This window comes from Tursiops truncatus, chromosome 6, assembly GCF_011762595.2.
Source record: "Tursiops truncatus isolate mTurTru1 chromosome 6, mTurTru1.mat.Y, whole genome shotgun sequence".
Lineage (NCBI taxonomy): Eukaryota > Metazoa > Chordata > Mammalia > Artiodactyla > Delphinidae > Tursiops > Tursiops truncatus.
The window spans coordinates 26359684-26384898 of NC_047039.1; the positions used below are offsets into that span (position 1 = coordinate 26359684).

General features: G+C 48.7%; 1 protein-coding gene across 6 annotated transcripts in view; it reads left to right on the forward strand.

The window, feature by feature from the left end:
* The first annotated feature begins 6066 nt into the window (after positions 1-6066).
* FGD3 (FYVE, RhoGEF and PH domain containing 3) overlaps positions 6067-25215 on the forward strand; it is a 45680-nt gene continuing 26531 nt past the window's right edge. For 2 of the 6 annotated variants that reach the window (XM_073805921.1, XM_073805923.1), the window contains exons 1-5: positions 6067-6130; positions 7231-7343; positions 16621-16804; positions 16954-17082; positions 17690-18209. In XM_073805921.1, the coding sequence (XP_073662022.1) occupies positions 17739-18209 (471 nt within the window). In that variant the 5' untranslated portion in view covers positions 6067-6130; positions 7231-7343; positions 16621-16804; positions 16954-17082; positions 17690-17738. Of the gene's footprint in view, positions 6131-7230; positions 7344-13420; positions 13501-16620; positions 16805-16953; positions 17083-17689; positions 18210-25215 lie in introns of those variants that run through there. The other 4 variants (XM_073805922.1, XM_073805918.1, XM_073805919.1 and 1 more) reach the window with 4 other exon arrangements.

Sequence of the window (25215 nt, forward strand, 5' to 3'; positions counted from 1 at the left end):
TTCACTCTTGGAGTATATTGGATTTTAATGTTATACATGCCCAGAGTTCTACTAAATGATAGAAGAGAGAATTAGGTTCTCTTTGTATAAGTTTTTATACAAGGAAATAAAACACCTTGTCTTAATGTTTCTAATGTCTTGTCACGGCATATTGAATAAATGTTGGTTTTACCATTTTTCATCTTTCTATATTTATAGCAACAGTGAGAGATTTTCAATGTTCTGAAAAACATTTTTAAAGGTCCTGGAAAATGGTAGTTTTCCCCTTTGGTCAGGACCACTTTGCAGGCCATTTTCTTGGTTCCATACTGCTGTGCCGTGAGGACTGCCTGCTGCCTGGCCGGTGAGGAGGGATTTGTTGATGCCTGCTCTGGGTCATTGTGTTGGCACAGGATACGCCATCAGGGACACTGAAGTGGTGTTGGCGTGTGGTTTTTGCCTGATCCCCAAGGACACAGAGAGGACCGTGGGGCAGGGAGTGCATGCAGGGGCCAGCAGCAGTGCTGAGGGGCTCTGATGGGAGACCAGTGGGCTGACAGCTCTTGGAGGACCCAGAAGAGTGGCTGCTCCGTGTGTCTCCCAAGTTGCCCAGTACTGAAGCAGCAATTGCCCAACACCCTTGGTCCAGAGTGTCCACCTGATGGTTCACAAGAGTGTCCTGGGAGAGGTCGCTGGCACCTACAGTACTGAAGGACAGCAAGAGCTAGGTCATCTCAGATCAGCACAGGCAAGAAGACAGGGCTACCCCCAGCCCTGCCACTTCCTGGTGACAAGGAGACGGGAGGCTCTGTTCTCTGCTCTGCTTAGAGACAGAGGATTTGATGGGATCTCTGAGCGTCCACTCAGAATGTACACAGGTGGGTTAGGCACCCCCTTTTCTAACAGGGGCTTTTCCATTGCTGGCGGCTATGAGTAAACTCTGAATTTGTCCCCATGGGAAAGAGTCTTAAACATCAGAGTCTCATACGGGGCTTAGATATGATCGCAAAGCTCAATGACACATACAGTATAGGTGAGAGGTAACTTTTGCCCAGAGCTAGTGCCTTTGCTGTCCCCTGGCCTCTGTGTCTGCAGGAAAACCTCAGTGAGGCCTGGCCACACATTTGATCCTGCACATTCTGGGGCCATCTGATGTCCACAGCCAGGAACACCCTTGCATGACCGGAGGATGCACCCTGGTGGTTGATCTTATTCTGAGCAGCATTTGGGGTGGGCCTGTGGGTGCCAAGTTACCCCACAAATCCAGCCCAGGCAGAGTCTTGCTCAGGCATGTGCTTACTAAATACCAGCCGGGAAAGAAGGGTCCTACCAGCAGACCAGAACCATGAAGGGGGACTGGTGGAGATACTCGAGGAAGGCTGTGACCCTGCTTCTGGGGCTGGGTTGATGGTGGTTGTTGGGAGATGCGGAGTGGGACAGAGAGAGAGAGGAATGGGGATGAGCTGGAACCTGCTAGCACTCCTGTTTGGGTCTCTCTCATCTAATCACAATGACTTCCAGAAAGGGAGGCACCGTTTCACTTTCATCTCCCCGATCATGGGCAAATTTCCCTTGTGACCAGCCCTAACTCAGGTCCCCAGGGAGAATGGGTTCTGGGGGACAAAGGTCCAGCTTAGCTCATCGACAGTCTGGGGTCCAGTCCTCTCCATCTGGTGGCTCCTGGCCTGACTTCCATGCATTTGCCTGACAGATGGGGAAGAGGGAGCTGGAAGATTGCGTGGGCATTTTTTGAGAGGCCAGGCCTGAAGGTGGCATGTCGTTCCCATTGTCCAGTGTTGACAACATGGCCCACCATCAGCCGGGGAGGTCGGGAGTGATAAGATGTGGTCACTTCACTCTCCAGAAGAAAGTGGAGGCGGTACTGTCCTGTACTCCTCACACTCAAGGAAGTGCAAATAAGAAACAACCAGATGTGGCCATTTCATGTTCAATATTTTATACTATAAAAATACTCATTTTCGGGCTTCCCTGGTGGCGCAGTGGTTGGGAGTCCGCCTGCCGATGCAGGGGAGGTGGGTTCGTGCCCCGATCGGGAAGATCCCACATGCTGCGGAGCGGCTAGACCCCGTGAGCCATGGGTGCGGAGCCTGCGCATCCGGAGCCTGTGCTCCGCAACGGGAGAGGCCACAACAGTGAGAGGCCCGCGTACCACACACACAAAAAAAATACTCATTTTGGATGACCTCTGTTCCTCAAGCTGGGACACAGCACTCTCGGAGTGAATGGAGAACCAGGGAGTTCAGGGTTGGGCAGGAAATTAATGTACAGATGTACAGAGAGACAAACAAATTTATAGAGAGACTCCATAAACCCTGGACTTAACCCCCGAGGCCTCTTTCTTCACGCTTTCCACTGTTCTTCGTACAGACCTGTTTGTTGAAGGGCACAACAGTAAAGTCAGGTAAGAATCACGGGATTGGAGATACATGAAACGTAGCTAACATTCAATTCACGAATCACTCGGTTTATTGCACACAATCAACACACAACAGAGCTTAGTCAAAGTAGGGAGAAAACAGGAAAGGGGGTAATGAACCACTCCAGGGACAAGTCCCGGAAGGAGGCATCTCAGCACCAGCAGCAGTCTCTGGTCCAGCAACGGGTGTCTTGACAACTGTGAGTGGAAAGTCGCTTCTGCTCCAACAGAGCCTCCGGCAGGTCCGTCTGGAACAGCTCTCAGCAGCGTGCAGGCGGGTCCTCCAGCAAAGAGCCTTTAAGTCATTTGGTTCAGTGGTCTCAACTTTTAAGAAGTCAGTAAGGTGTCATGGTTACACCCCAGGGAGTTTTGTCTCTATTAGTCACCCCTCTGTTCCCGAAATCTTTCCAAGGATGTTGCCAAACAAGCTCCTTATCTATATTGCACTCTCAGTGTATCACGCTCACAGTCCTGTATTGGACGTTTCAAAACAACCAGTATGGAAACTCACGTTCACCACTGTGACTCCATCTTGAATTACTTAATGTAGCTTAAATCTTATGCGTTTCACACAAGATGAGTAGGGATCATAACACAAAATAAATCGTATCACAAGACCTTCCTGGGTTCCGCGCCGGCCTGTCCCTTATTCCAAGAGACTGCCCCATACTCTCCTCTGTGAGGGCTGAGAGCTAGGCAGCAGCCCCACCTCGGGATGTGGGCTCTGCCCCATTCAATGTCCCCAAGACCAGTTTCTTATGGCTGGCCTGAGGCACTCTCCCTTTGGATCACCTCTTGAGTGAAATGAGTGAACATTCCCCCTGGTAGAAAGGTCTCTGCTCACCCGTTCTCTCCAGCCTTTGGTTCCACACAAGTCCCTTTCGGTGACTGCTTTCAGGGTTCTTCTGCCTGCCTCAGACCTAGGGCCGCCCCCAGGTCCTTGCCAGCTGTCCTGGTAGGTGGGCCTGGGGGTTTCTGGGGCAGAGCAGGGGCTGTAGGGGGAGCCCTCCTGATCAGTGTTGCCCCCTGTGCAGTGAGCTGCTTGGGGGAGGAGTGAGCATCCCCTTTGGAGGATGGACGGGCAGAGGGATGACGGTTTGGGGCACTTGGCCTTCCCCTGAAGAGCCTCTGATTTGTGAAGCTATTCAGGGCCATCGAGAGTGAATGACAGAATCTTCACCATTGTTACCAGGGAACCCTTCAAGGTTGAGGAAACAATTTGGACCATTGGGTCACTGATGAAATAATTGGATAGAGAAATAGGAATGTGTACCATTAATACCCTGTAGTCACCTCTTCACTTTGGGCTGATGCCCCCTGACCTTAAGGTGATGCCCATTTCCTGATGACCATATTATATCATTGCATAACAGATCTATCTATTATTGCATAACAAAATGCCCAAAACCTTAGTGGCTTAAAAAGACTGTAAACACTTACCAACTCAGTTTTGGTGGGTCAGCAATTTGGATACAGTTTATCTCTGGCTTGGGGTCTCTTGTGAGTCTGCAGTCTTACCCAGAGACTTGACTCTGGGTAATTCACTCCCTCATGGCAAGTTGGTGCTGGCTGTTGGCTGGGGGCCCAGCTCCTCCACACATGGGGCTCTCCTCAGAGATGCTTGAGCACTATCATGACATGGCAGCTGGCTCCCCCAGGGCAACTGACCCAGGAGAGAAAGGCAGAAGCTGCAATGTGATGGGTGACCTGGCCTCAGAAGTCACCCTCGATATTTCTGCAGTGTCCTATTGGCTGCATTACTGTGTCAACCCTATTCAAAGGGGGCGTGGCTGCAGAAGAGTGGGATCACCAGGAACCATCTTGGGAGCCGACTGCCACAAGCACACTTCTTGTTGGATGGTGTCACCTCCCAGTGGAGACCCCCATCTCAGGGTGAGAGGGTACTTCACCCCAGTTCTGCTTTTTGGCCAAGCCCCGCCACCACATGACCTTTGGGTCATTATACCTGGTCTGCTGCTGTGCTGCCAGGGTTCATCTCTGCTTTCTTAGGTCAGTTCTGTACAGCAGAGTCTGGGCTTGGGTCTCCATGTCCTGACGGAGTCCCCCTGCCACTCTCTTGTCTGAGGGATGTCAACAAGGGGAAGGGCTGTGCTGGAGGATGGTGGCAGGCACTGTCCTTCCCAGCCTGGGCTGGAAGCATTCCAGTGGTCAATCTGCCACAGGCCAGGCTCTCGTTCCTCACAAAAACTCCAACCACGCATCCTGTATTATCTCCATTTTATGAGAAGAATTGGAGCTCCGAGGGGCTCAGTGACGTGTGGAGGTCACACAACCTGTGAGCCAGGATGTGAAGCCAGGTGCCCCTGAAACACAGGCCACCCTGTCTTCTGTCACCTGCTGGCCAGGCTACTCTGAGTCCTCAGCAATGGCTGGGGGCCAGATGGAACTCATCCTCACCTTGGTCTTCAGATTCCTGGAGGGAGATGCACCTATGTATCCTAGAGCTGGGCCTGGGTCCAGGGTGGCCATACTCCTAGGGTCTGGCGCATGGTGGCTTTCACTGCAATTATTCATGGAGGTGAGTAAGAGCTCATCAGTGTCCTAGCTGTACAATTCTTCAGATCTTTGGTTGAAAGGAAGACTATCTGGAGGTGAAAGTGGGTAGCATGTCTCAGCCTACCCCCTCCCAAACAACGGGTAAATATTTAGTAGAACTGAGGGCGGAAGCATGTCCCTTCTCCAGCTGGTGTGGGCATCACTTAGGAACTCGTGGAGAAACATGGCTGTGTGCCCTGCCAAGGGAGGTCAGAGTGGGCTGGAGAAATTATCTCATTAACTGGCCCTTTCGATGGTTTCATTCGTTACACTCAACGTGATCCCTGTGTGTTAGGTACTGCCTCTGAGGGGGGCTTTATGGTGACACCCCTGCAACAGCAAGGAAACTAAGGCCCAGAGAAATTGCTTTGTTTTTTAAAAAGCATGTAAGCCTGGATGAAGAATCCATCAATTAAATTAAGTCAGAATTCGTGGTCTAAGTCTTGTAGGAATCCTGGAACTTTATATATTTACTTTCACCCTAGAAGTCATGGAGCCCTTCCTGTGGGTGCTGGTGGTGGGGGGGGAACTGGATTGGGCTGGAGTATCCGTTGTGGAACAGGTCTCCTCAGGAAGTGGCGGGGGACTGGCTTCACCCCGGGAGCATCTTGAAATAATCTGTTTTCAGTGGGACCTCTCAATTTTCCCACCGTCTGTGGCCATTTTCACCGTTCCCACCAAAGAAGACCTGAAGAAGCCTCTGGGGGCCCATTGGGCCCTTTCTTTGATCTAGGGGCCACTGCCTGCGTGGTCTGGGGCCAGCCCCACCGCTCAGGCACTGAACCCACTGACGACCCCTCTCTGAGGGTCTGAACGACAGGTGCCTGGAGGTCTGCTTAGAAAAACCCACAGAGGCAGAGGCAGAATGGCTGCAGCCTCCACGCCCAGAACAACTCAGGGACACCCAAGCAGCCTCTTAAACTTTAAACCAACACAGGCCAGGATGGCCTGGGCCTTGGACAGCGTTCCAGCCGGTTTGGGCTGTATTTTTGCAAATAAGGCAGGGGGAGAACCAGTGAGCTTGGATGTGTGATAGTGCGGAAATGCAAATGCACTGTCGTTTAGTGACCCATATTGCGAAAACCAGCAAAAGGAAGTTGTGTTTTGCTGCTGTCTGAAGTCAGTCCTGGAGAGAAGTGTGTGTGCCGCAGAAGACAGGTGAGTGGTGCTGGCTTTGGGGTCTTCGCCAGCCCTGAGAGCCTGTGCTGGTCCCGTAAGGGGTACTTTCAGGGTCAGGGGAAGTTCAGAGCAGGACCCATTCGGGGTCGGATGTTTTCAAGGCAGGAAGCTGCCGTGGTGGCGCTGAGTGATGTCTTGTGTCCCTTTGTTTTCCTGTGGTGCCTCTGGCATGATTTGTAACAAGTCAGGTTATTGTGGGCATCATCGAACAGCAAACAAGCACACTTGCCAGGACAGTGTTGGGTGTCATCTGCAGTGGCTTAGACTCTAGCAAAGATGAACCTGAGGCCAGGGTCCCTGAGTAGGCTGGGCCTACGGAGGACAGATGAATGGTCCCAAACACGGTCCCTAGGGGGCTAGGCCTTTCCACATGGTGGGGCTCCAGAAGATTCCTCTGCAATCTGCATTTTAGGTACTGACAGACAGGGCCTGTCCATGATAGTGCTACTAGGAAGGAAGGCCAAGCCCATCAGGGCCTCCTCAGAATCCCACACTGTGCCCAGACAGTGCAGGGTGGTGGGCGGACCACCTGTGAGAGGCTCGCAGACTGGGGGAGGCTCATGGGCAGCCATGGGGTACCAGAGGCAGCTGTGTTTGTGCCCGTTGTACAGAGCGGACATGTTCTAGGGCGCGACTGCACCCAGAGCACTTGGCTCCCAGGATCCTCTGGGGTTTGTAGTGTGGGAGTCCCTGTGGTTGCTGACCACCAGCCCATTTACAGCTTCTTGCAGTCGGTGAGGTGCTGTGGGGTCCCCTTGGGAGGTGGCAAGTTGGGCCTGGGGTTCTCTGAGACCCCACTGGAGAGGGGAAACTGAGCATGGGGCAGCAGGTGGCTGGTGCCCTGCTGGTGTTCGTGGCCAACTGGGACGTTTGGCTTGCAGCCCCTCCCCCAGCTTGTGACTTTGGGCAGATGCTTCGACCAGTTAGCTTTCCTGTATGTGAACTGGGGTCTGAGTGGTGCCGGGCTCTGTAGGTGAGCACAGTCCCCTGGAGGCTGGATGTGCTTGGGGCAGCTCTGCTATTATTTGGATTAGTCCTCAGACAAAGCCCAGGGTGACCTCGCTCCGCCGTTCTTTCAGGAGAGGAAGCTGAAGGTCACAGAGAAACTGAGGCCCACCGTTTGCCCTAGACCATGGACTGCAAGACGCCAAGCCGGGCAAACTCAAACCTTTGGAGCCTGACAGCTTGACTGGCAAGTGGCCCTGGGGCTGGGTGCGGCCGGGTGCGGAGGGGGAGGAAGTGGTTTGTCTCCAGCTGGTTGGGTGCAGGAGGCCAGAGGCCCTGGTTCCGCTTCTCGGGCTGATGTCTGTCTCCGCACAAAAACCAGCACCTCCAAATATGCAGTGCCTCGCAAAGCTGGACAAGACTGTGTGCTCTGCACACACAGAAGCCTGGACTGTGGTAGGTCTGTTGGGGTTAAAGCTGAGATGTGGTAGTGAGGCCCCAGAGGAAGGGTGAGACTTTGCTGCCCGGAGTCCCTTGAGAACCTAGGGTGACGGGTGTCCCTGGACCCAGAACAGTGACCATGGAAGAGTTGCTGATCCAGTGCCAGGAGCACCTGCCTTGCTGCCTCATTGCCACCTTCTGCAGATGGGCTCTGATGACCCCACTGACAGATGAGGAAACAGGTCCATGAAAAAGTGGGTGAACATAGGGGTAAAAATGTAACCTTGGGGCAGTATTAACCATAGCCGAGATGTGAAATCCAAACCTGGATGGGGTGTCACTCACTTGCATGACCCCCTGGCTACCCACAGCTATGAGATCCATCCTGGCTCCAACAACCAGGTCCCATCCCCTCCCTTTCTGGGCTCACCCACCTAGGCACACTGTCAGCTCTTCAGATGGCCTGGCTGACTCTTATTTGCGTTGTGCTCTTCCCTCTGTCTGATGGTATCTGATGCTGTTCCCTCTGTCTGGGACACTGGTCTCTCTGCCTCAGATACTGTTCTTTCTGTCTGAGATAATGTTCCCTCTGCCTGAGATGCTGTTGCCTCTTCCTGGGACACTGTTCCTTCTGTCTGAGACTCTATTCCCTCTGTCTGGGATGCTGTTTCCCCTGTTGGGACATTGTTTCCTCTGTCTGAGATGCTGTTCCCTCTGTCTGCAATGCTGTTCCCTCTGTCTGAGGCTCTGTTCCCTCTGCCTGAGAGGCTGTTTCCTCTGCCTAGGATGCTGTTTCCTCTGTCTGTAATGCTGTTCCGTCTGTCTGGGATACTGTCCCCTCTGTCTGAGCCCCCATGTGTGATGACTGGTCACCTAGGTCCCCAGTGAAGTGGATGGTGGCTGTCCTTACACATCAGCTCTGGGGGTTTTGGTGGGGCCCACTTGGAGCCCCTCGGTGCCCAGGACACAGAGCTCTTGCTGGTGCAGGTGTGTGGCTTTAGGAAGGTGAATCCATTGTCTGGGTGTCCCTTTCGCTGTAATTACCTAACAGGGTCACTGTGAAGTTAGATGAGACGACCGTGGGGCTGTCGAGTGATGGACTGTAGGAGGTGGGATTTGACCTTCTGTAATATTGATTTGCATTTTATATTTTCAAAATTTGGACTCAGCCAGAGGACATTTTTGTATGGTTATGTAAACGTACATATTAGAAGGGAAATAAGACTGCTTGCGATGCCGATTCAAATTCATCTATTCACTTCCTCACCGAACATGCTTACTGAGTCCTGCTGTTTGCCAGGTGGGGCCATGTGAAGGAGGTGAGATTTCCATCTGTGTGGGCTGCAGCCAGTGGGGAGTGGAGGTGGGAGGTGTGGGTGAGCCTGGAGGAGTAGCGGGGATGGAGGAGGGGCGGCCTCATCTGGGGAAGGCCTGTCACAGAGCAGGGAGTGAGTTCAGGGAGCTGCGCCAGGCTGTTCCTCTAGAGGGAGCACCTTGCAAAGGCCCCTGAGGTGGCTCAGTGTGGAAGGAGCGGCAGAGTTACATCTGTGCTCAAGGATTTCAGTGTCAATCGGAAGCTGTTGGAAAGTTCTTATCTGTTTTGTTTTATTACTTTTTTAAATAAAAATTTCAAACATAATCAAAAGTAGAGAGAAGTATGTAGTGAGCCCAGGGTGCCCAATGGAGGAGGTCAGAATGGAACAAGGAGCCCCCCTTGCCCCACCCCAAGTGTGGGCCTGGAGGTCTTGGGTACTGCAGAGATCAACTTTTTTCCCCCAAAGCTTTATTACAAAACATTTCAAACATACAGCAAAGCTCCAAGAATTTTACAATGTCCCCTCCTGAGATTCTATTTGCTTTATCACACATCTACCTGCCTATGCAAGGAAGGATTTATTTTTTATTTCAAAGGTTGTGACTTTATTTTTATAGTTGCTTTTAATGTATGGTAATGTACAGTGTCTGTAGTGTTTATATTTATACTCCTTCTAGATGAAAGTAAAAACAGAAACAAAATATGAAACAGAAATAAGTATAGAAAATTTAAAAATAGGAAATAAGAAAAATATTAAGTAAATACATAAGTAAAAAGATTAAGTAGAAACACTGCAGGGACTTCCCTGGTAGTCCAGGGGTTAAGACTCCATGCTGCTAACGCAGGCGGTATGGGTTGGATCCCTGGTCAGGGAACTAAGATTCCACATGCTACGCAGCGTAGCCAAAAAAAAAAAAGAAAGAAACAGTGCAGTGGTCTGTTTCCCAGGCACAACCACCCTGCGCACAATGCAGCCCTGCATGTAACCCCTCTTGTCATAGCTCCTTACACTGCACCCAGTGCGTTCCCTGAGTTTCTGTCCATCCAGCTCGGGGCACACGTCATCACTACTGGGCTCATTGTGTGATTTCACACAACTCCTACGGCAGCTGAGCAGGCCCTGTGACAGGGGACCTGGGAGCTTCAGGCGATGCTAATGGCTGAAGGCCATCACCCTGGTGAGGTGTCCTGCCCATGTTTGTCATTTAGGGCCACTAAAAATGTATGACATGGCCAGTTGAGGGTAGAGTGTTGTGCACTGCCTCAAGCTTTAAGAACCTTTGCAGGACTGTTGTTGGGTCCAATTTTACAGACAAGGAAACTGAGGTTTGGGGAAGTTGAGCTTATCTCTGGTTACCGGGTCAATAAGTGGTAGAAACTGATCACTCTGGATGCAGGGCCTCAGGCCCACTGTGCTGCTGCCTCCCTGGATCCACGCAGGAGGGCCAAAGATGCATCGTGCAATCCATGGGGGCTGTCATGCCCCCACAGGCCCAAGAAGATGGCCTGGGGTCAGAGCAGGGAGGAGTCCAGGCAGGGCCTCCATAGCTGGAGTTGGCTGACCCTCCCTGGTGGGCAGGGGGCTCTAGCCCTCCCACCTCCCTCCCAGTGAGGCACCTGTGGTCTCAGGAGTGTAATCAACTGGGAAATCATCCTGCATTTTCCCCACAATCATGTATTGAGCCTCTAATAATGATACCCATGTTCTGTGCTGGGCCATGAGCCATCTCTGAGCCTCACCTCGTCAGGTGGGGAACCAAAAGACGGTCTGGAGGCCGAGGTCAGAGCCGGAGCCACGCAGAGCGTGGGCCACAGTCCAACCATCCAACCACCCCCCAGGTCTGTTCGAGGCCCTGCCCTGGGGGCCATGTTTCCTGAGGAGTAGCGTGGGCAGTGCAGGGTGACGATGCATCAGCAGCGGGGTGAGAGGTTTACAGGCAGCTCTTGCTCAGGGCCAGGCCTCGCCACAACCGCACGTCACTGTGGGCCTCGAGGCTTCTGGGTGGGTGAGTGGAGAAAAAGCCTGGGTTTGAGGCCCAGGATGACAGGAATGCAGGGCAGGGAGTAAGTTTTCAGTGCTTTTGAATCACTGTCACTTTGACCCTAATTTACAGAACTTTCTATGCAAACCTTTCTGAAATGCATTCCTTTTTTTAAAAGCTTTTTTATTTTTTACTGTGGTAAAATACACATAACATAAAATTTACTATTTTAACCACTTTTAGGTGTACAGTCCAGTGGCATTAAGTACATTCACGTTGTTATGCACCATTGTCACCATGCATCTCCAGAACTTTTTTATCATTCCAAAATGAAAATCTATTCCATTCAATACTAACTCCCCATTCCCAGTCTCAGCTCCACCATTCTACTTTCTGTCTCTATGATTTGCTCCCTCCAGGTACCTCACACAAGCGGAATCTTAATATTTATCCTTTTGTGTCTGGGTTGTTTCACTCAGCACTTCCTCGAGGTTCATTCATGTTGAAGTAGGCTTCCACCTTTTGGCCACTGTGAAAAATGCTGCTCTGAACCTTTGTTCACATGTGAACAGGGGGCAAACATCTGTTCGAGTCTCTGCTTTCAGTTCTTCTGGGAGAAATGCGTTCTTGAGGACATAAGGGATTCATGTTGGAATTTGGTGTTGAAACAAATGCAGCTTCTCTAAGAAAAGCTGCAGCACACCTAGGAGCGTTAGGACCCCCACCTACCTCACACCCCTGCTGTCCAGCCCGCAGGCCCCTGCCCACTCACCAGTATCCCAGTACTAGAACGGACAGGTAACTTTTGCTTCTTTTTTGTTTTTCCATAATATCTAGGTTTTCTTTAAAAAAAAAAAATGACCCATCACTCATGAGGTTTAAAAAAATAACAGTAACTTTTTAAAGTGATGGTGTGAACTGTTTGGGGAACATCTGATCAGGGCGTCCCAGCAAGCTGGGATGGTGCTGTGTTGATCCGTTTCCTTTCCTCCCCACTCTGCTGGCCCCATCCCGCCCCGAGGTCCCATTGACCCCAGCGAATTTTGAAGCATGTGGCACCCCACAGTACCTGTGTCCATCTCTGTGTTCTCAGCACACAGGATGGAGAACGCAGACTGTACCAGCTGCAGCCAGAGCGCTTCCAGGGCTGAGGCCCCAAGGCAAGTATTGCGCTTCTGGATCCTGACACTGGAGTGCAGGCACCCCTGGGTCCCTGGGCAGCTTTGCTGACATGTCATTGATTGTTACATCTGGCATGGCCAGCGCAGCCAGACCTTTGTCACTGCTAATACAGCCTTGTGGGTTTCTGCAGCCTTGTCTCCCAGCCTGCAGCCTGTGTGCAGGTGTGTGCAGCACAGCAGTTTCTGGTATTGCCCTATGGTGCTTCCAGTATTGTTTGAATTCCCTCCTTCACGTAACCAACCACCTGGACATGGTAGGGTAAAGAGCAACCCCACCAAGGATTGTCATCTCTCATGATTCTGGGGCTCGTGGGGTGCATTCCCATGGCTCTCACTCAGGGTTTCTCTGGGACTGTCGCCAGTGAGGGCTGGAACTGTTTCAAAGTCTTCTTCTCAGGCTCACACATCTGATGGCTGCTGCCAGCTGTCAGCTGGGGCCCCACGTGCCGGGGCCACTAAGCCATGTCAGTGACAAGACAGCCAAGGTCTCTGCCCACGTGGGGCCTCCAGGGTACCAGGTGACAGGCAGCAAGTGAGATGGGCATAATGGTGGTTTTAGTGGGGGTTCCTATACTGTTTCCAAGGTGGGGACGTCCAGCGGCAGGTGGAGCGGACTTGTGGCCCATCGGTAAGACTATCCCTGCCCATCTCAGGCAGCTACCAAGTGGCTCAGAGACTCTAGGGCAGACACCACTGCATTCATGCCACCCCATCCAACTGGCTACTGTGGATGGAGTCACTTAACGGGCCACAATGCACTGGAGAGTGGGGCACATTTAATTTCTCTGTACTTCTCCAGTCCCCACACCTCCCCCAGTCCTAGGTTTGGGGCCTTTGATGCTAGGTGGTGGCAGCCTCGGGTGTCAGGGGCCCTGGGTCCTGAGTTCGGCAGCAGGCTCAACTCACCTAGGGTGGGCTCCCTCAGCTCAGGGCTTCTAAAGGGAGAGCTGAGTGGCTGGGAAGACAGAAATGACAAATGCTCCTTGGCTCCTCCGTGATTACACGTCCCTGGCCTTGGGCATGTCAGAATGAGCCCGGATCCCAGTCCAGGGGGTTCAGAGCAGCATGTCTGGGGGACCCAGCTCCTGGGTGCTGATTACCCCAGGCCAGCATGGCCAGGGTCAGCCTTGGCGTCCTTGTCTGAAACATGGAATGTCACCCACCTTGGTGATTGTGACTGAGCAAGGGTACAAAAGCATTCAGCACATCTCCTGGCACATGGGGTGTGTGGGTGTGTATGTATAATTGGATATATGTTTATATGTATTTGTGTATGTGTGCATGTGCATATGTGTATACACGTGTGGAGGCATGTGTGTGTTTATATGTGTGTATGTTGGGCACCTTTGAACATGTGTTTCCTCTCTCCCAACCCTACCTTAGCCCCCGGCTCCTCTGAGCAGTGTGGAGGGGAGGCTGGAACTGGACTGGCCTGCCCTGCACTCACGTTGGCCTTGGACAGGCAGCAGGGAGACCAGTCCTGAGGTAAGCGAGGCTGTGGGCTGTATCCTGTGGCTTCCCAAATCAGATCAGAGGGTCATCTGATCTTTAGGAAGGTTGCTCTGCAACGAGGACCTTCCTCCACCACGTACTCTGCTCCCTGGAGGATGTCTTTATGCTGAGCCCTGGGCTTCCCAGTCTGGCCGAGCATGGTTCAGCTGCCCTTGCACTAAAACCCTTGGAAGATAAGATGGTCATGGCTAAAGGGCCTCCAGAGGAAAGGCACACTTCCTCCCTTTGAAGGGCATCTAGGCAGGCCAGCCTCCCCAGCCTCTGGGCCTGCCACACCCCTCACCACCCTCCTCTACATGATTCATTGTCCCTTCTGTAACAAGGAAAATGACACTTGGTGAGTGTCAGCAACTCACCAAGTTTGCACAGCTCAGAGGTATCACCTTCCACAGGGTATAATCAACATACAATTAACTGCATATGTTTAAAATGTACAATTTGACGTTTCAACATACATATATACACCTGTGAAAGTGTCGCCACTGCCAAGATGATGAGCATAGCTGTCACCCCTTGAAGGCTTCTCTGTGTTCCGTTGTAACCCCCACACCACACCTACCCCTCCTTCCAGGCAACATCCCTGTCTGCTTTCTGGCAGCACCTGTTAGTGTACATTTCCTAGAATTCTATGTAAATGAGAAAAAAGTAGGTGCCTTTTCTTTTGTCTGTCTTCTTTCACCTGGCAACGATTATTTCTGGATTCATCTATGTTGTTCAGAAGTATTCTCTTTTCCCCTTAATGGTTGAAAGATTTGTGTAGAATTGGTATCAATTTTGGTCATTATTTTTCTCAAATATTTTTCAAGCTCACTCCTTTTTTGAGACTCCACATATATATTCTGGTTACACAGATATTATGCTGCTTAAAGTTTTTCCACATCTCACAATTCATTCTCGCTCTTTCATTTTAGATAGCTTCTATTGTCTCTCTAAACTCACTAATTTTTCTTCTACAATATCTAATCTGCCATCAATCCCTTCCAGTGGGTCTGATCACACACTGTGTGGTTTTCATCTCTGCAAGTTAGATTTGCATCTTTTTTTTATTCTTCATGTTTCTACTGACCTTTTAAATATAATGCGGGTAACTGCTGCTGCCTTAATGACCTTGTCTTGTCTGGTAATTCTAACATCTGTAACATATGTGGTTCAATTTCAACTCACTGCCTTTTTCTCCTCACTCTGGGTTGTGTACTCCTGCCCTCTGTGTCTGGTAATTTTTGGTTGGATGCCAGACACTATAAATCTCACCTTACTGGATGCTGAATATGTTTGTGCTCTTATAATTGTCCTTAGGCATTGTTTAGGGAGGCAGTTAAGTCATTTGTAAACAGATGGACTTTCCTGTTAAAATTCATCAGTATTTGTTAGGTGGGACCTGAGCAGAGCTCACCATGGGGCTAATTATGCCCCACACTGAGGCAAGACCCTTCCAAGTTCTCTAACTCCCTGTGGATCTTGGGGTTTCCAGTCTAGCTGGTGGAAACAGGCATATTCCCTGCCCTGTGTGAGCAACAGGTAATGTTCCCTCTGACCCTCTCAAGTAGATCTTTCTCCAGCATTGCAGTTTCCTCACACATGCACTGAGCCATCTCCGAGGGCCCTTGTCAGCTCTCTGCGCTCTCTCTGTGCAGCTCTCTCTCTAGTGCTCTATCCTCTGACCTCCAGCTGCCTTCGTATTCCTGGACTCCCAGCTCTGTCTCCTTACTCAGGGGTCTACCTGAGATCCCCTTCTCTGGGCAGGAAGCTGGGGTGAGAGAGGGATCACTGCACTTGTACCCACCTCTCAGGAGCACCGCGCTTTGCTGCCTGGTGTAAGGTGTCTGTCAACTGTTGTTTCGTATGTTTTATCCATGATTTGGTTGTTTCCAGTGAGAGAGTATCTCCAGTTTCTGTTATTCCATCTTGACCAGAAGCAGGAATCCCTGAGGTGTGATTGCAGCAGGCTCCACCTGGCACCAGATGGCTGCACTGGACACACCAAAGCTGAGCGTGGCCTGCATTCCATCTGGCATATTTTGACTGCTGTGTCATGTCTGATTTCCGGAAACTGGAGTTTATCACCTGTGCTATGAGAAAAATGTAGCAAAGCATGCATTTTCTGTTTAGAAATCTTGATATTTCTCCCCATTAAGCTCTTTAAGAATGTGGCAGTAGCCAATACTAAATGTGCGCCCCGCACTTGTTTTGGTGTCACTTAAAGAAAGGTCCAGGGCTTCCCTGGTGGCGCAGTGGTTGAGAGTCCGCCTGCCGATGCAGGGGACGCGGGTTCGTGCCCCAGTCCGGGAAGATCCCACATGCCGCGGAGCGGCTGGGCCCGTGAGCCATGGCCGCTGAGCATACGCATCTGGAGCCTGTGCTCCGCAACGGGAGAGGCCACAGCAGTGAGAGGCCCGCGTACCGCAAAAAAAAAAAAAGGTCCACTCAGAAGAAATCTGACTGCACTGGAAGGCAAGAGCGTAGGAGACTATCACAGGGGCTGGAGTTGGTGCTTGACTCCTGGGGCCTCGCCAGCCCTCAAGGCCACGCACGCACAGAGGTGGTTCACGCTTCTCTTCTGAGCACACTCTGACCAGAGGCCCTTCTGCTGCATGGGTGGCCGAGGGTCAGGCTTCAGGACACCTTTTTGGTTGTGTGTGTTGCAGGGAGGGGAAACTGCACCTCCACTGATGGTTCTTTATTTTGTTTAGCAAGGGAGGAAGGGAATGTGTGAAGAAGCCACTGGCAGCAGAGCTGAGTGAGTGCCTGTGTCTGGGAGGGCACGTGTAGATGCCAGCCAGCTCTCCTCAGACACAGTGGGCACTGCACACTCAAGGGGACCCTTTCTCCCTGAGTCACTGCATGACTGGGGACAAGCTCAGTTCTGGTCCCAGTTTTAAGCCAGGGCCTAGAAGCTGCTGCACGGGGGCCAGGGACTCAGCCATGCTCCATCCACCCGCAGACCTCTATGACCTGCCCGGGGGTCTCCTGCACTGGGTGGTGGCATGAAGATGCCCTTCCATGTTCTCCCTTGAGCACTGGGTCTGTCATCCATGCTGCTCCAAGTGCCAGCGGAGAAGGTGGTTTTCATTCTCCTTTCACGTTTTTTTTTAGAACCTCCTGAACTGCTCCACTTCAAAACTGCTGGGCAAGAAAAAGATTTTCAGCAAATCCCCCCAGCCCTCCAACCCTGTGCAAGGCCTGGGCTGGCCCACACAAAGGACCCGGAACACAGCCAGCAGGGAGCCTGGCACCCACCCTTCCACCTCAGTGTCCTTGCGGAGTCTGACAGCCTCAGGTAACCCACCTATTGCCCAGGAATAAGTGACTGCCGCTCCTGGTCCCTGACCTCCTCTGCAGCTCCACTGGGGGTTCAAGTGGAAGATTTGGGGGAACGTCAATCTCCTCCCAGTCTAGTCTCACCTTTGACCCTCTCTGTGCACCTAGACTGACACTTGAAGGTGCCTTTCCTCCACGAAGGTTTCCAGAAGAGGCACCATGTGAGGGCATGAAGTAGCTCCAGTGCTTAGCAGGAAGAGGAATTGGGAGCCAAGATCCAGCCTCCTCAGCCTCCAGGTCTCTGGAAAATGACAGGTCACCTGTCAGACAGAATATCGACAGTGATATTGAGGGAGGGTCTCGATGGGGATCCTGCCTCACCTCAGAGCTACGTGGTAGGATAGAGTGCCACGGACGCCCAAGCACAGTACAGACCAGATTCACTGTGCTCACGGTGGTTATTGCTGTTCGTTTACACACATATTCTGAATTCACTGAGGGGCAGGTAGCTTCACGCTACAGAATTCATTCCTCCCTCTCCTTTTTTTCTTTCACTCTCTCTTTTTTCTTTCCTTCCTTCTTTCCTCCCTTCTTTCCTTCCTTCCTTCCTTCTTTCTCTCTTTCTTTCTTTCTCTCTCTCTTTCTTTCTCACTCTCTCCCTCCCTCCTTCCCTCTCTCTCTTCCTTCTTTTTTTAATGAAGAAATTTATTTTTAGAATAAAATGCTTTCCACTTGCCATTGCCCCAAAGCCTGCCTAGTCAGGACCCAGCTGAGGCTGACCAGGGTGTTCACTTCACACTCAGCCCCAGCCCCCCTCCTCCATGTTGATTTTCTCCAGAGGGCCCCACCTGGGGGCTAGTCCATGGCCCAGCTGGCATTGACTATGCTCATTTCTCCCTGACAGGAAGACCCCGGCCAGCGCCTCACAGAGCTCAGAGAACTCAACTTTGAGGATGGAGCCAGGAGGGGTGTCCTCAATGCCCCCAGCCCCCATTGCCACCCGGGGGGAGCCAGATGCTGGGCCTAGCAGCTCCTCCCTGGAGCATCCAAGCACAGACCCGGGGAAGCTCCGAGCGCTCCCTGTTGGGCCTGGAGCCCACTGTGGTGACCCTGCCTCCGGGAGCCCTGGCAGCCAGGCCTCTGCGGGGGACGTGGGCTCTGTGAGTGAGCCCAGCAGCGGCACTAAGATCCCTAACCGGGACAGCGGGATAGACAGCCCCTCCTGCAGCGTGGTCGGTGAGCACTTCTCCTGCGAGGACGGCAGCGAGGCGGGCCCAGGCCCCACCATCAAAGGGCTGCACCTGGAGACAGCCCCAGGTGGCAAGGCCCCACGGGAGGAGGCCGATAGCGATATGGGCGAGGGCAGCAGTGAGGAGCCAGACCCCGAGAATAGCCCCTTGAGGGCTGATGCGGATCCAGCCAAGGTAGGCCACCTTCCCGTCCCAGGCGTCAGGGGCTGCAGAGCTCTCCTCTGAGGGTATTTGAGGTTTACAGTGCCATCACCCAGGCCTGGTGCCAGTAGCAGGGTGTACATTCAGACACCATGCTCAGAGAAGCCCCTGCTATGGGTTGATGGGCAGGCTCTGGGGAAGGACCACACAGGCAGGGATCTCCCTGACATATCAGACAATGATCTCACTCCCAAGCCTTAGTTCTATGGCCCCACGGTGGCACAGGGACCCCACCCCAGGGTGGCTGTGGCGGTCCAACTTAGCGGAAACAGTGCTGCCACCACTTTTTGCCAGTGCTTGCTGCCTGCCTTGCAGAGCCCCCGTGAGGAAGACAGCATGCTTGTCACCTTATTTTATGAATGGGGAAACCCCAGGGTTTCCCATGGTGTGTGGCAGAGGCAGGAAGGGAGCCCAGGCACGCGAGGGGAGCCCCGTGCAGATGGCTCCGGGAAGCAGGTGTGCCCGTCCGTGGGGGCTCGGCCTTGCAAGAAAGCTCATCTGTGTCCCTTTAGCATTTTGGGCTCTGGGCTGTACACTGGGACTTGTGGGGACATGGAAGTAAAGCCGACAGCCCCGGCTTAGAGAGACCACCTGTGCATGGGAGGAGAACAGCGTAGGTAAGCTGCGAGTGACTGGGTCCCAAGACAAGCACAAATGGCATTTGGCCAGGGTCAGACCTGCTGGCTCCTGGTAGAGATGGTATGGACTAACATGGCCGCATCAAGAGGCAGGCTTCGTGGGCAAAGGGCAGCCACAGGCCTGCACTGTCGAAAGCCAAATTCTCAGCGAGTGGGCTGGGGGCATGTTTTAAGCTAAGTTTTATTATTATTCAGGAATGGTGAAGCCCACAAATCAGGAGATGACTGCCATTTAAAGACAGTTTATTACTCATAGTTCCCGAGAGGAGGGGGCACACCACACCATGGGGAACCAGAGGGAAAAGCACCAGGGTAGGGCAGGAGGCAGAGGGAGTGGAAATTGTGAGCAAGAGTCTTTTTTTAATCATGTAATGATTTTATTCTTTTAATTGAAGTATAGTTGATGTACAAATACTATATAAGTTACAGTAGAGTCTTTATTGTGGTTTCTGAGGAAAGGGATGGGTGAGACAGGGTAAGCAGGCTTAAGATTGGCCAGTTTGAATAATTTCAGTGGGTTCTGTGCACAGGGGCTGTCCCTGGATAGCTCGCGTAATTAGGGCAGGGGAATAGGGGAAAGCAAGTATAAAGAAGGTGGTTGGGTGTGGGCTCTGGATGGGCTGGTTTGCACTTGAAAGACATTCTTGCCAGCGAATCCTTTACATCTCTAGGAATCCGCGAACCCCTGGGAGGGAGAGTCCCTCCAGGGTCAACAAGGCCCCAAAGTTTTGGTATCAGGATAATGCTGGTCTCATGGAATGAGTTAGGAAGTGTTCCTTATTCTTTAATTTTCTGGGAAAAATTTGAGAACAATTGGTATTAATTTCCCAGTGAAGCTATCTGTTTCTGGGCTTTTCTTTGTTGGGAAGACTTTTATTGCTTATTGAACCTCCTTACTTGTTATCGGTCTGTGCAAATTTTCTATTTCTTCGCGACTCAGTCTTGGTAGGTTGTGTGTTTCTAGGAATTTATCTATTTCTTTTAGCTTATCCAATTGTTGGCATTTAATTGTTCAGAGCCGTCTCTTCTGATCCCTTGTATTCAACTGTAGTATCAGTTGTAATATTTCCTCTTTCATTTTATTTATTTGAGTTCTCTCTCATTTTTTTGGTAAGTCTAGCTAAAGGTTTGTTAATTTTGTTTATCTTTTCAAAAAACAACTTAGTTTTGTTGGTTTTTTCCCATTGTTTTTCTACCCTCTGTTTCATTTACCTCTGTTCTAATCTCTATTATTGACTCCTGTTTAAGTGCGTATTGTCTAATTTCTACAAATCTGTGGATTTTCCAGTTTTCTCTGTGCTGTTGATTTCTAGTTTCATTCTGTTGTGATTGGAAAAGATATTTTATATGATTTCAGTCTTCTTGAATTTGTTAATACTTGTTTTGTGGCCTAACACGTGGTTTGACCTGGAGAACGCTCTGTGTGCACTTGAGAAGAATGTATGTTCTGCCGTTGTTATATGGAGTGTTCTGCATATGTTTGTTAGGTTCATTTGTTCTACAGTATTATTCAAATCCCCTGCTTCCTTATTGATGTTTTGCATGTCCTATCCAGTATTGAAAGTAGAGTACTGACATCTCCTACTATTCTTCTGTTGTTATCTGTTTCTTGCTTCAATTCTGCCAAAGTTTGCTTCATATATTTAGGAGCTCTGAGGTTTGATGAATAAATATTTATAACTGTTATATCTTCTTGGTGAATTGGTCCTTTTAACATTATATAATGTCTTTCTTTGTATTGTGTAATGGTTTTTTTATTTAAAGTTCATTTGTCTGGGGCTTCCCTTGTGGCGCAGTGGTTGACAGTCCGCCTGCCGATGCAGGGGACACGGGTTCATGCCCCAGTCCGAGAAGATCCCACATGCACGGAGCGGCTAGGCCTGTGAGTCATGGCTGCTGAGCCTGTGCGTCTGGAGCCTGTGCTCTGCAATGGGAGAGGCCACAACAGTGAGAGGCCCGCGTACTGCAAAAAAAAAAAAAAAAAACGGTCATAAAGTCCATTTGTCTGATGTAAATATGGCCACTCATGATCTCTTTTGTTTACCATTTTCATGAAATATCTTTTTCCATCTTTCACTTTCAGCCTATGTATGTCCTTAAATCTAAAGTGAGTTTCTTGTGGGTAGCATATAATTGGATTTTATTTTTAACCTGTTCAATCAATCCGTGTCTTTTGATTGGGGAGTTTAATTCATTTACATTTAAAGTAATTACTGGTAGGGAAGGACTTACTATTGCCTTTTTCATTGTTTTCTGTATGTTTTGTAGCTTTTTTGTCCCTCTCTTACTGCTTTCCTTTTTTAAGTTTAATTGATTTTTTTGTAATAATATGTTTTGCGTCCCTTCTCATTGCCTCTTGTGTATATTCTATATATTTTTTCTATTGCAATTACATAAAATAGTTATAGTATTTTATTTTTTTAAAGATCTTCCATCTGCTTTTTATTTTTTATTGGGGTATAATTGCTTTACAATGTTATGTTGGTTTCTGCTGTACAACAAAGTAAATTAGCTATATGTATACATATATCCCCTCCCTCTTGCACCTCTCTCCCACCCACCCCCATCCCACGCATCTAGGTCATCACAGAGCACTGAGCAGAGCTCCCTGTGCTATACCACATGTTTCCACTAACTATCTATTTTATACATGGTAGTGTATTTATGTCAAACCTAATCTCCCAATTCATCCCACCCTCCCCTTCCCCTCCCCCATGTCCACACGTCCATTCTCTACACCTGTATCTCTATTCCTGCCCTGCAAATAGGTTCATCTGTACCATTTTTCTAGATTCCACGTATATGCGGTAATATTTGATATTAGTTTTTCTCTTTCTGACTTACTCCACTATGTATGACAGACTCTAGGTCCATCCACATCTCTACAAATGACCCAATTTGTTCTTTTTTATGGCTAATATTCCATTGTATAAATATGCCACATCTTCTTTATCCATTCTTCTGTCGAAGGACATTTAGGCTGTTTCCATGTCCTGGCTATTGTAAATAGTGCCGCAATGAACATTGGGGTACGTGTGTCTTTTTGAACTATGGTTTTCTCAGGGTATAAGCCCAGTAGTGGGATTGCTGGGTCATACGGTAATTCTATTTTTAGTTTTCTAAGGACACTCCATTCTATTCCCCACAGTGGAGGTATCAATTTACATTCCCACCAACAGGGCAAGAGGGCTCCCTTTTCTCCACACCCTCTCCAGCATTTAGTTTTTGTGACTTTTTGCTGATGGCCATTCTGACTGGTGTGAGGTAATACCTCATTGTAGTTTTGATTTGCATTTTTCTAATAATTAGTGATGTTGAGCATCTTTTCATCTGTATAACATTTTATTTTAAGCTGAACAAAACTTAATTTCAATGATACACAAAAACTGTACTCCTTTACAGCTCCCCCTCCCAGACACTCTATGTTATTGATGTCACTAATTATGTATTTATATATATAGTATGCACTTTCACATAGATTTATAGTTTTTAAATGTTTTTGTCAAAATTATGATAGTACAGGTTACTATATTTGTTCATGCATTTACCTTTATTGAAGAACCTTATATTTTTATACAGCTTCATGTTGCTATCTACCAAAATTATGATAGTACAGGTTACTGTACTGCCAAAATTATGATAGTACAGGTTACTATATTTGTTCATGCATTTACCTTTATTGAAGAACCTTATATTTTTGTACAGCTTCATGTTGCTATCTACCATCTTTTCACAACTTGAAGGACTTACTTTAGCATTTCTTGTATGGCAGGTCTAGTGGTAATGAACTCTTTATCTTCTGTTTATTTGGGGAAGTCTTAATTTCTTCTTCATTTAAAAATTTTTTATTATTTTTTATTTTATTTTATGAATTGGAGTATAGTTGCTTTACAACATTGTGTTAGTTTATGCTGTACAGCAAAGTGAATCAGCTATATAGATACATATATCCCCTCTTTTTTGGATTTCCTTCTCATTTAGGTCACCACAGAGCACTGAGTAGAGTTCCTTGAGCTATACAGTAGGTTCTCATTAGTTATCTATTTTATACATAATATCAATAGTGTTTATATGTTAATCACAGTCTCCCAGTTCATCCCATCCCCTCCTTCCCCCTTGGAATCCATACGTTTGTTCTGTACATCTGTGTCTCTATTTCTGCTTTGTAAATAAGATCGTCTATACCAATTTTTTCAGATTCCACATACATGCATTAATATACGATACTTGTTTTTCTCTTTCTGACTTACTTCGCTCCGTATGACAGTCCCTAGGTCCATCCATGTCTCTACAAATGACCCAATTTTGCTCCTTTTTATGGCTGAGTAATATTCCATTGCACCACATCTTCTTTATCCATTCATCTGTCCATGGACATTTAGGTTGCTTCCATGTCCTGGCTATTGTAAATAGTGCTGCAATGAACATTGGGGAGCATGTATCTTTTTGAATTATGGTTTTCTCTGGGTATGTGCCCAGTAGTGGGATTGCTAGGTCATATGGTAGTTCTATTTTTAGTTTTTAAAGGAATCTCCATACTGTTCTCCATACTGGCTGCATCAATTTACATTGCCACCAACAGTGCAAGAGGGTTCCCTTTTCTCCACACCCTCTCCAGCATTTATTGTCTGTAGTTTTTTTATTCTTCTTCTTTTTGGCTGCTTTGGATCTTCGTTGCTGTGCACAGGCTTTCTCTAGTTGCGGCAAGCAGGGGCTACTCTTCATTGAGGTGTGTGGGCTTCTCACTGTGGTGGCTTCTCTTGCTGTGGAGCATGGACTCTAAGTGCACAGGCTTCAGTAGTTGTGGCTCACGGGCTCTAGAGTGCAGGTTCAGTAGTTGTGATGCACGGGCTTAGTTGCTCTGTGGCACATGGGATCTTCCTGGACCAGGGCTCGAACCCATGTCCCCTGCATTGGCAGGTGGATTCTTAACCACTGCCCTACCAAGGAAGTCCTATTGTTTGTAGATTTTTTGATGATAGCCATTCTGAGCAGTGTGAGGTGATACCTCATTGTACTTTTGACTTGCATTTTTCTAATAATTAGTGATGTTGAGCATCCTTTCATGTGTTTGTTGGCCATCTGTATATCTTCTTTGGAGAAATGTCTATTTAGATCTTCCACCCGTTTTTGGACTGGGTTGTTTGCTTTTTTGATATTGAGCTGCATGAGCTGCTTGTATATTTTGGAGATCCATCCTTTGTCAGTTGCTTCATTTGCAGATATTTTCTCCCATTCTGAGGGTTGTCTTTTCGTCTTGTTTATGGTTTCCTTTGCTGTGCAAAAGGTTTAAGTTTCATTAGGTCCCATTTGTCTATTTTTGTTTTTGTTCTCATTACTCTAGGACATGGGTCAAAAAAGGTCTTGCTGCAATTTATGTCAAAGAGTGTTCTTCTTATGTTTTCCTCCAAGAGTTTTATACAGTCTGGCCTTACATTTAGGTCTTTAATCCATTTTGAGTTTATTTTTGTGTATGTTAGGGAGTGTTCTAATTTCATTCTTTTACATGTAGCTGTCCAGTTTTCCCAGCATCACTTATTGAAGAGGCTATCTTTGCTCCATTGTATATTCTGGCCCCCTTTGTCATAGATTAGGTGACCATAAGTGCATGGGTTTATCTCTGGGCTTTTGACTCTGTTCCATTGATCTATATTTCTGTTTTTGTGCCAGTACCATCTGTTTTGATTACTGTAGCTTTGTAGTATAGTCTGAAGTCAGGGAGCCTGATTCCTTCAGCTCCAATTTTGTTTCTCAAGATTGCTTTTTCTATTTGAGGTCTTTTGGGTTTCCAAACAAATTGTAAAATTTGTGAAAAATGCCCTTGGTAATTTGATAGGGATTGCATTGAATCTGTAGATTGCTTTGGGTAGTATAGTCATTTTCACAGTGTGGATTCTTTCAGTCCGAGAACATGGTATATCTCTCCATCTTTTTGTGTCATCTTTGATTTCTTTCACCAGTATCTTATCGTTTTCTATGTACAGGTCTTTTACCTCCTTAGGTAGGTTTTTTCCTAGGTATTTTATTCTTTTTGTTGCAATGATAAATGGGATTGTTTCCTTAGTTTCTCTTTCTGATCTTTCATTGTTAGTGTATAGGAATGCAAGAGATTTCTGTGAATTAATTTTGTATCCTGCAACTTTATCAAATTCATTGATTAGGTCTAGTAATTTTCTGGTGGCATCTTTAAGATTTTCTGTGTATAGTATCATGTCATCTGCAAACAGTGACAGTTTTACTTCTTCTTTACCAATTGGGATTCCTTTTATTTCTTTTTCTTCTCTGATTGCCATGGCTAGGACTTCCAAAACTATGTTAAATAATAGTAGTGAGAGTGCACA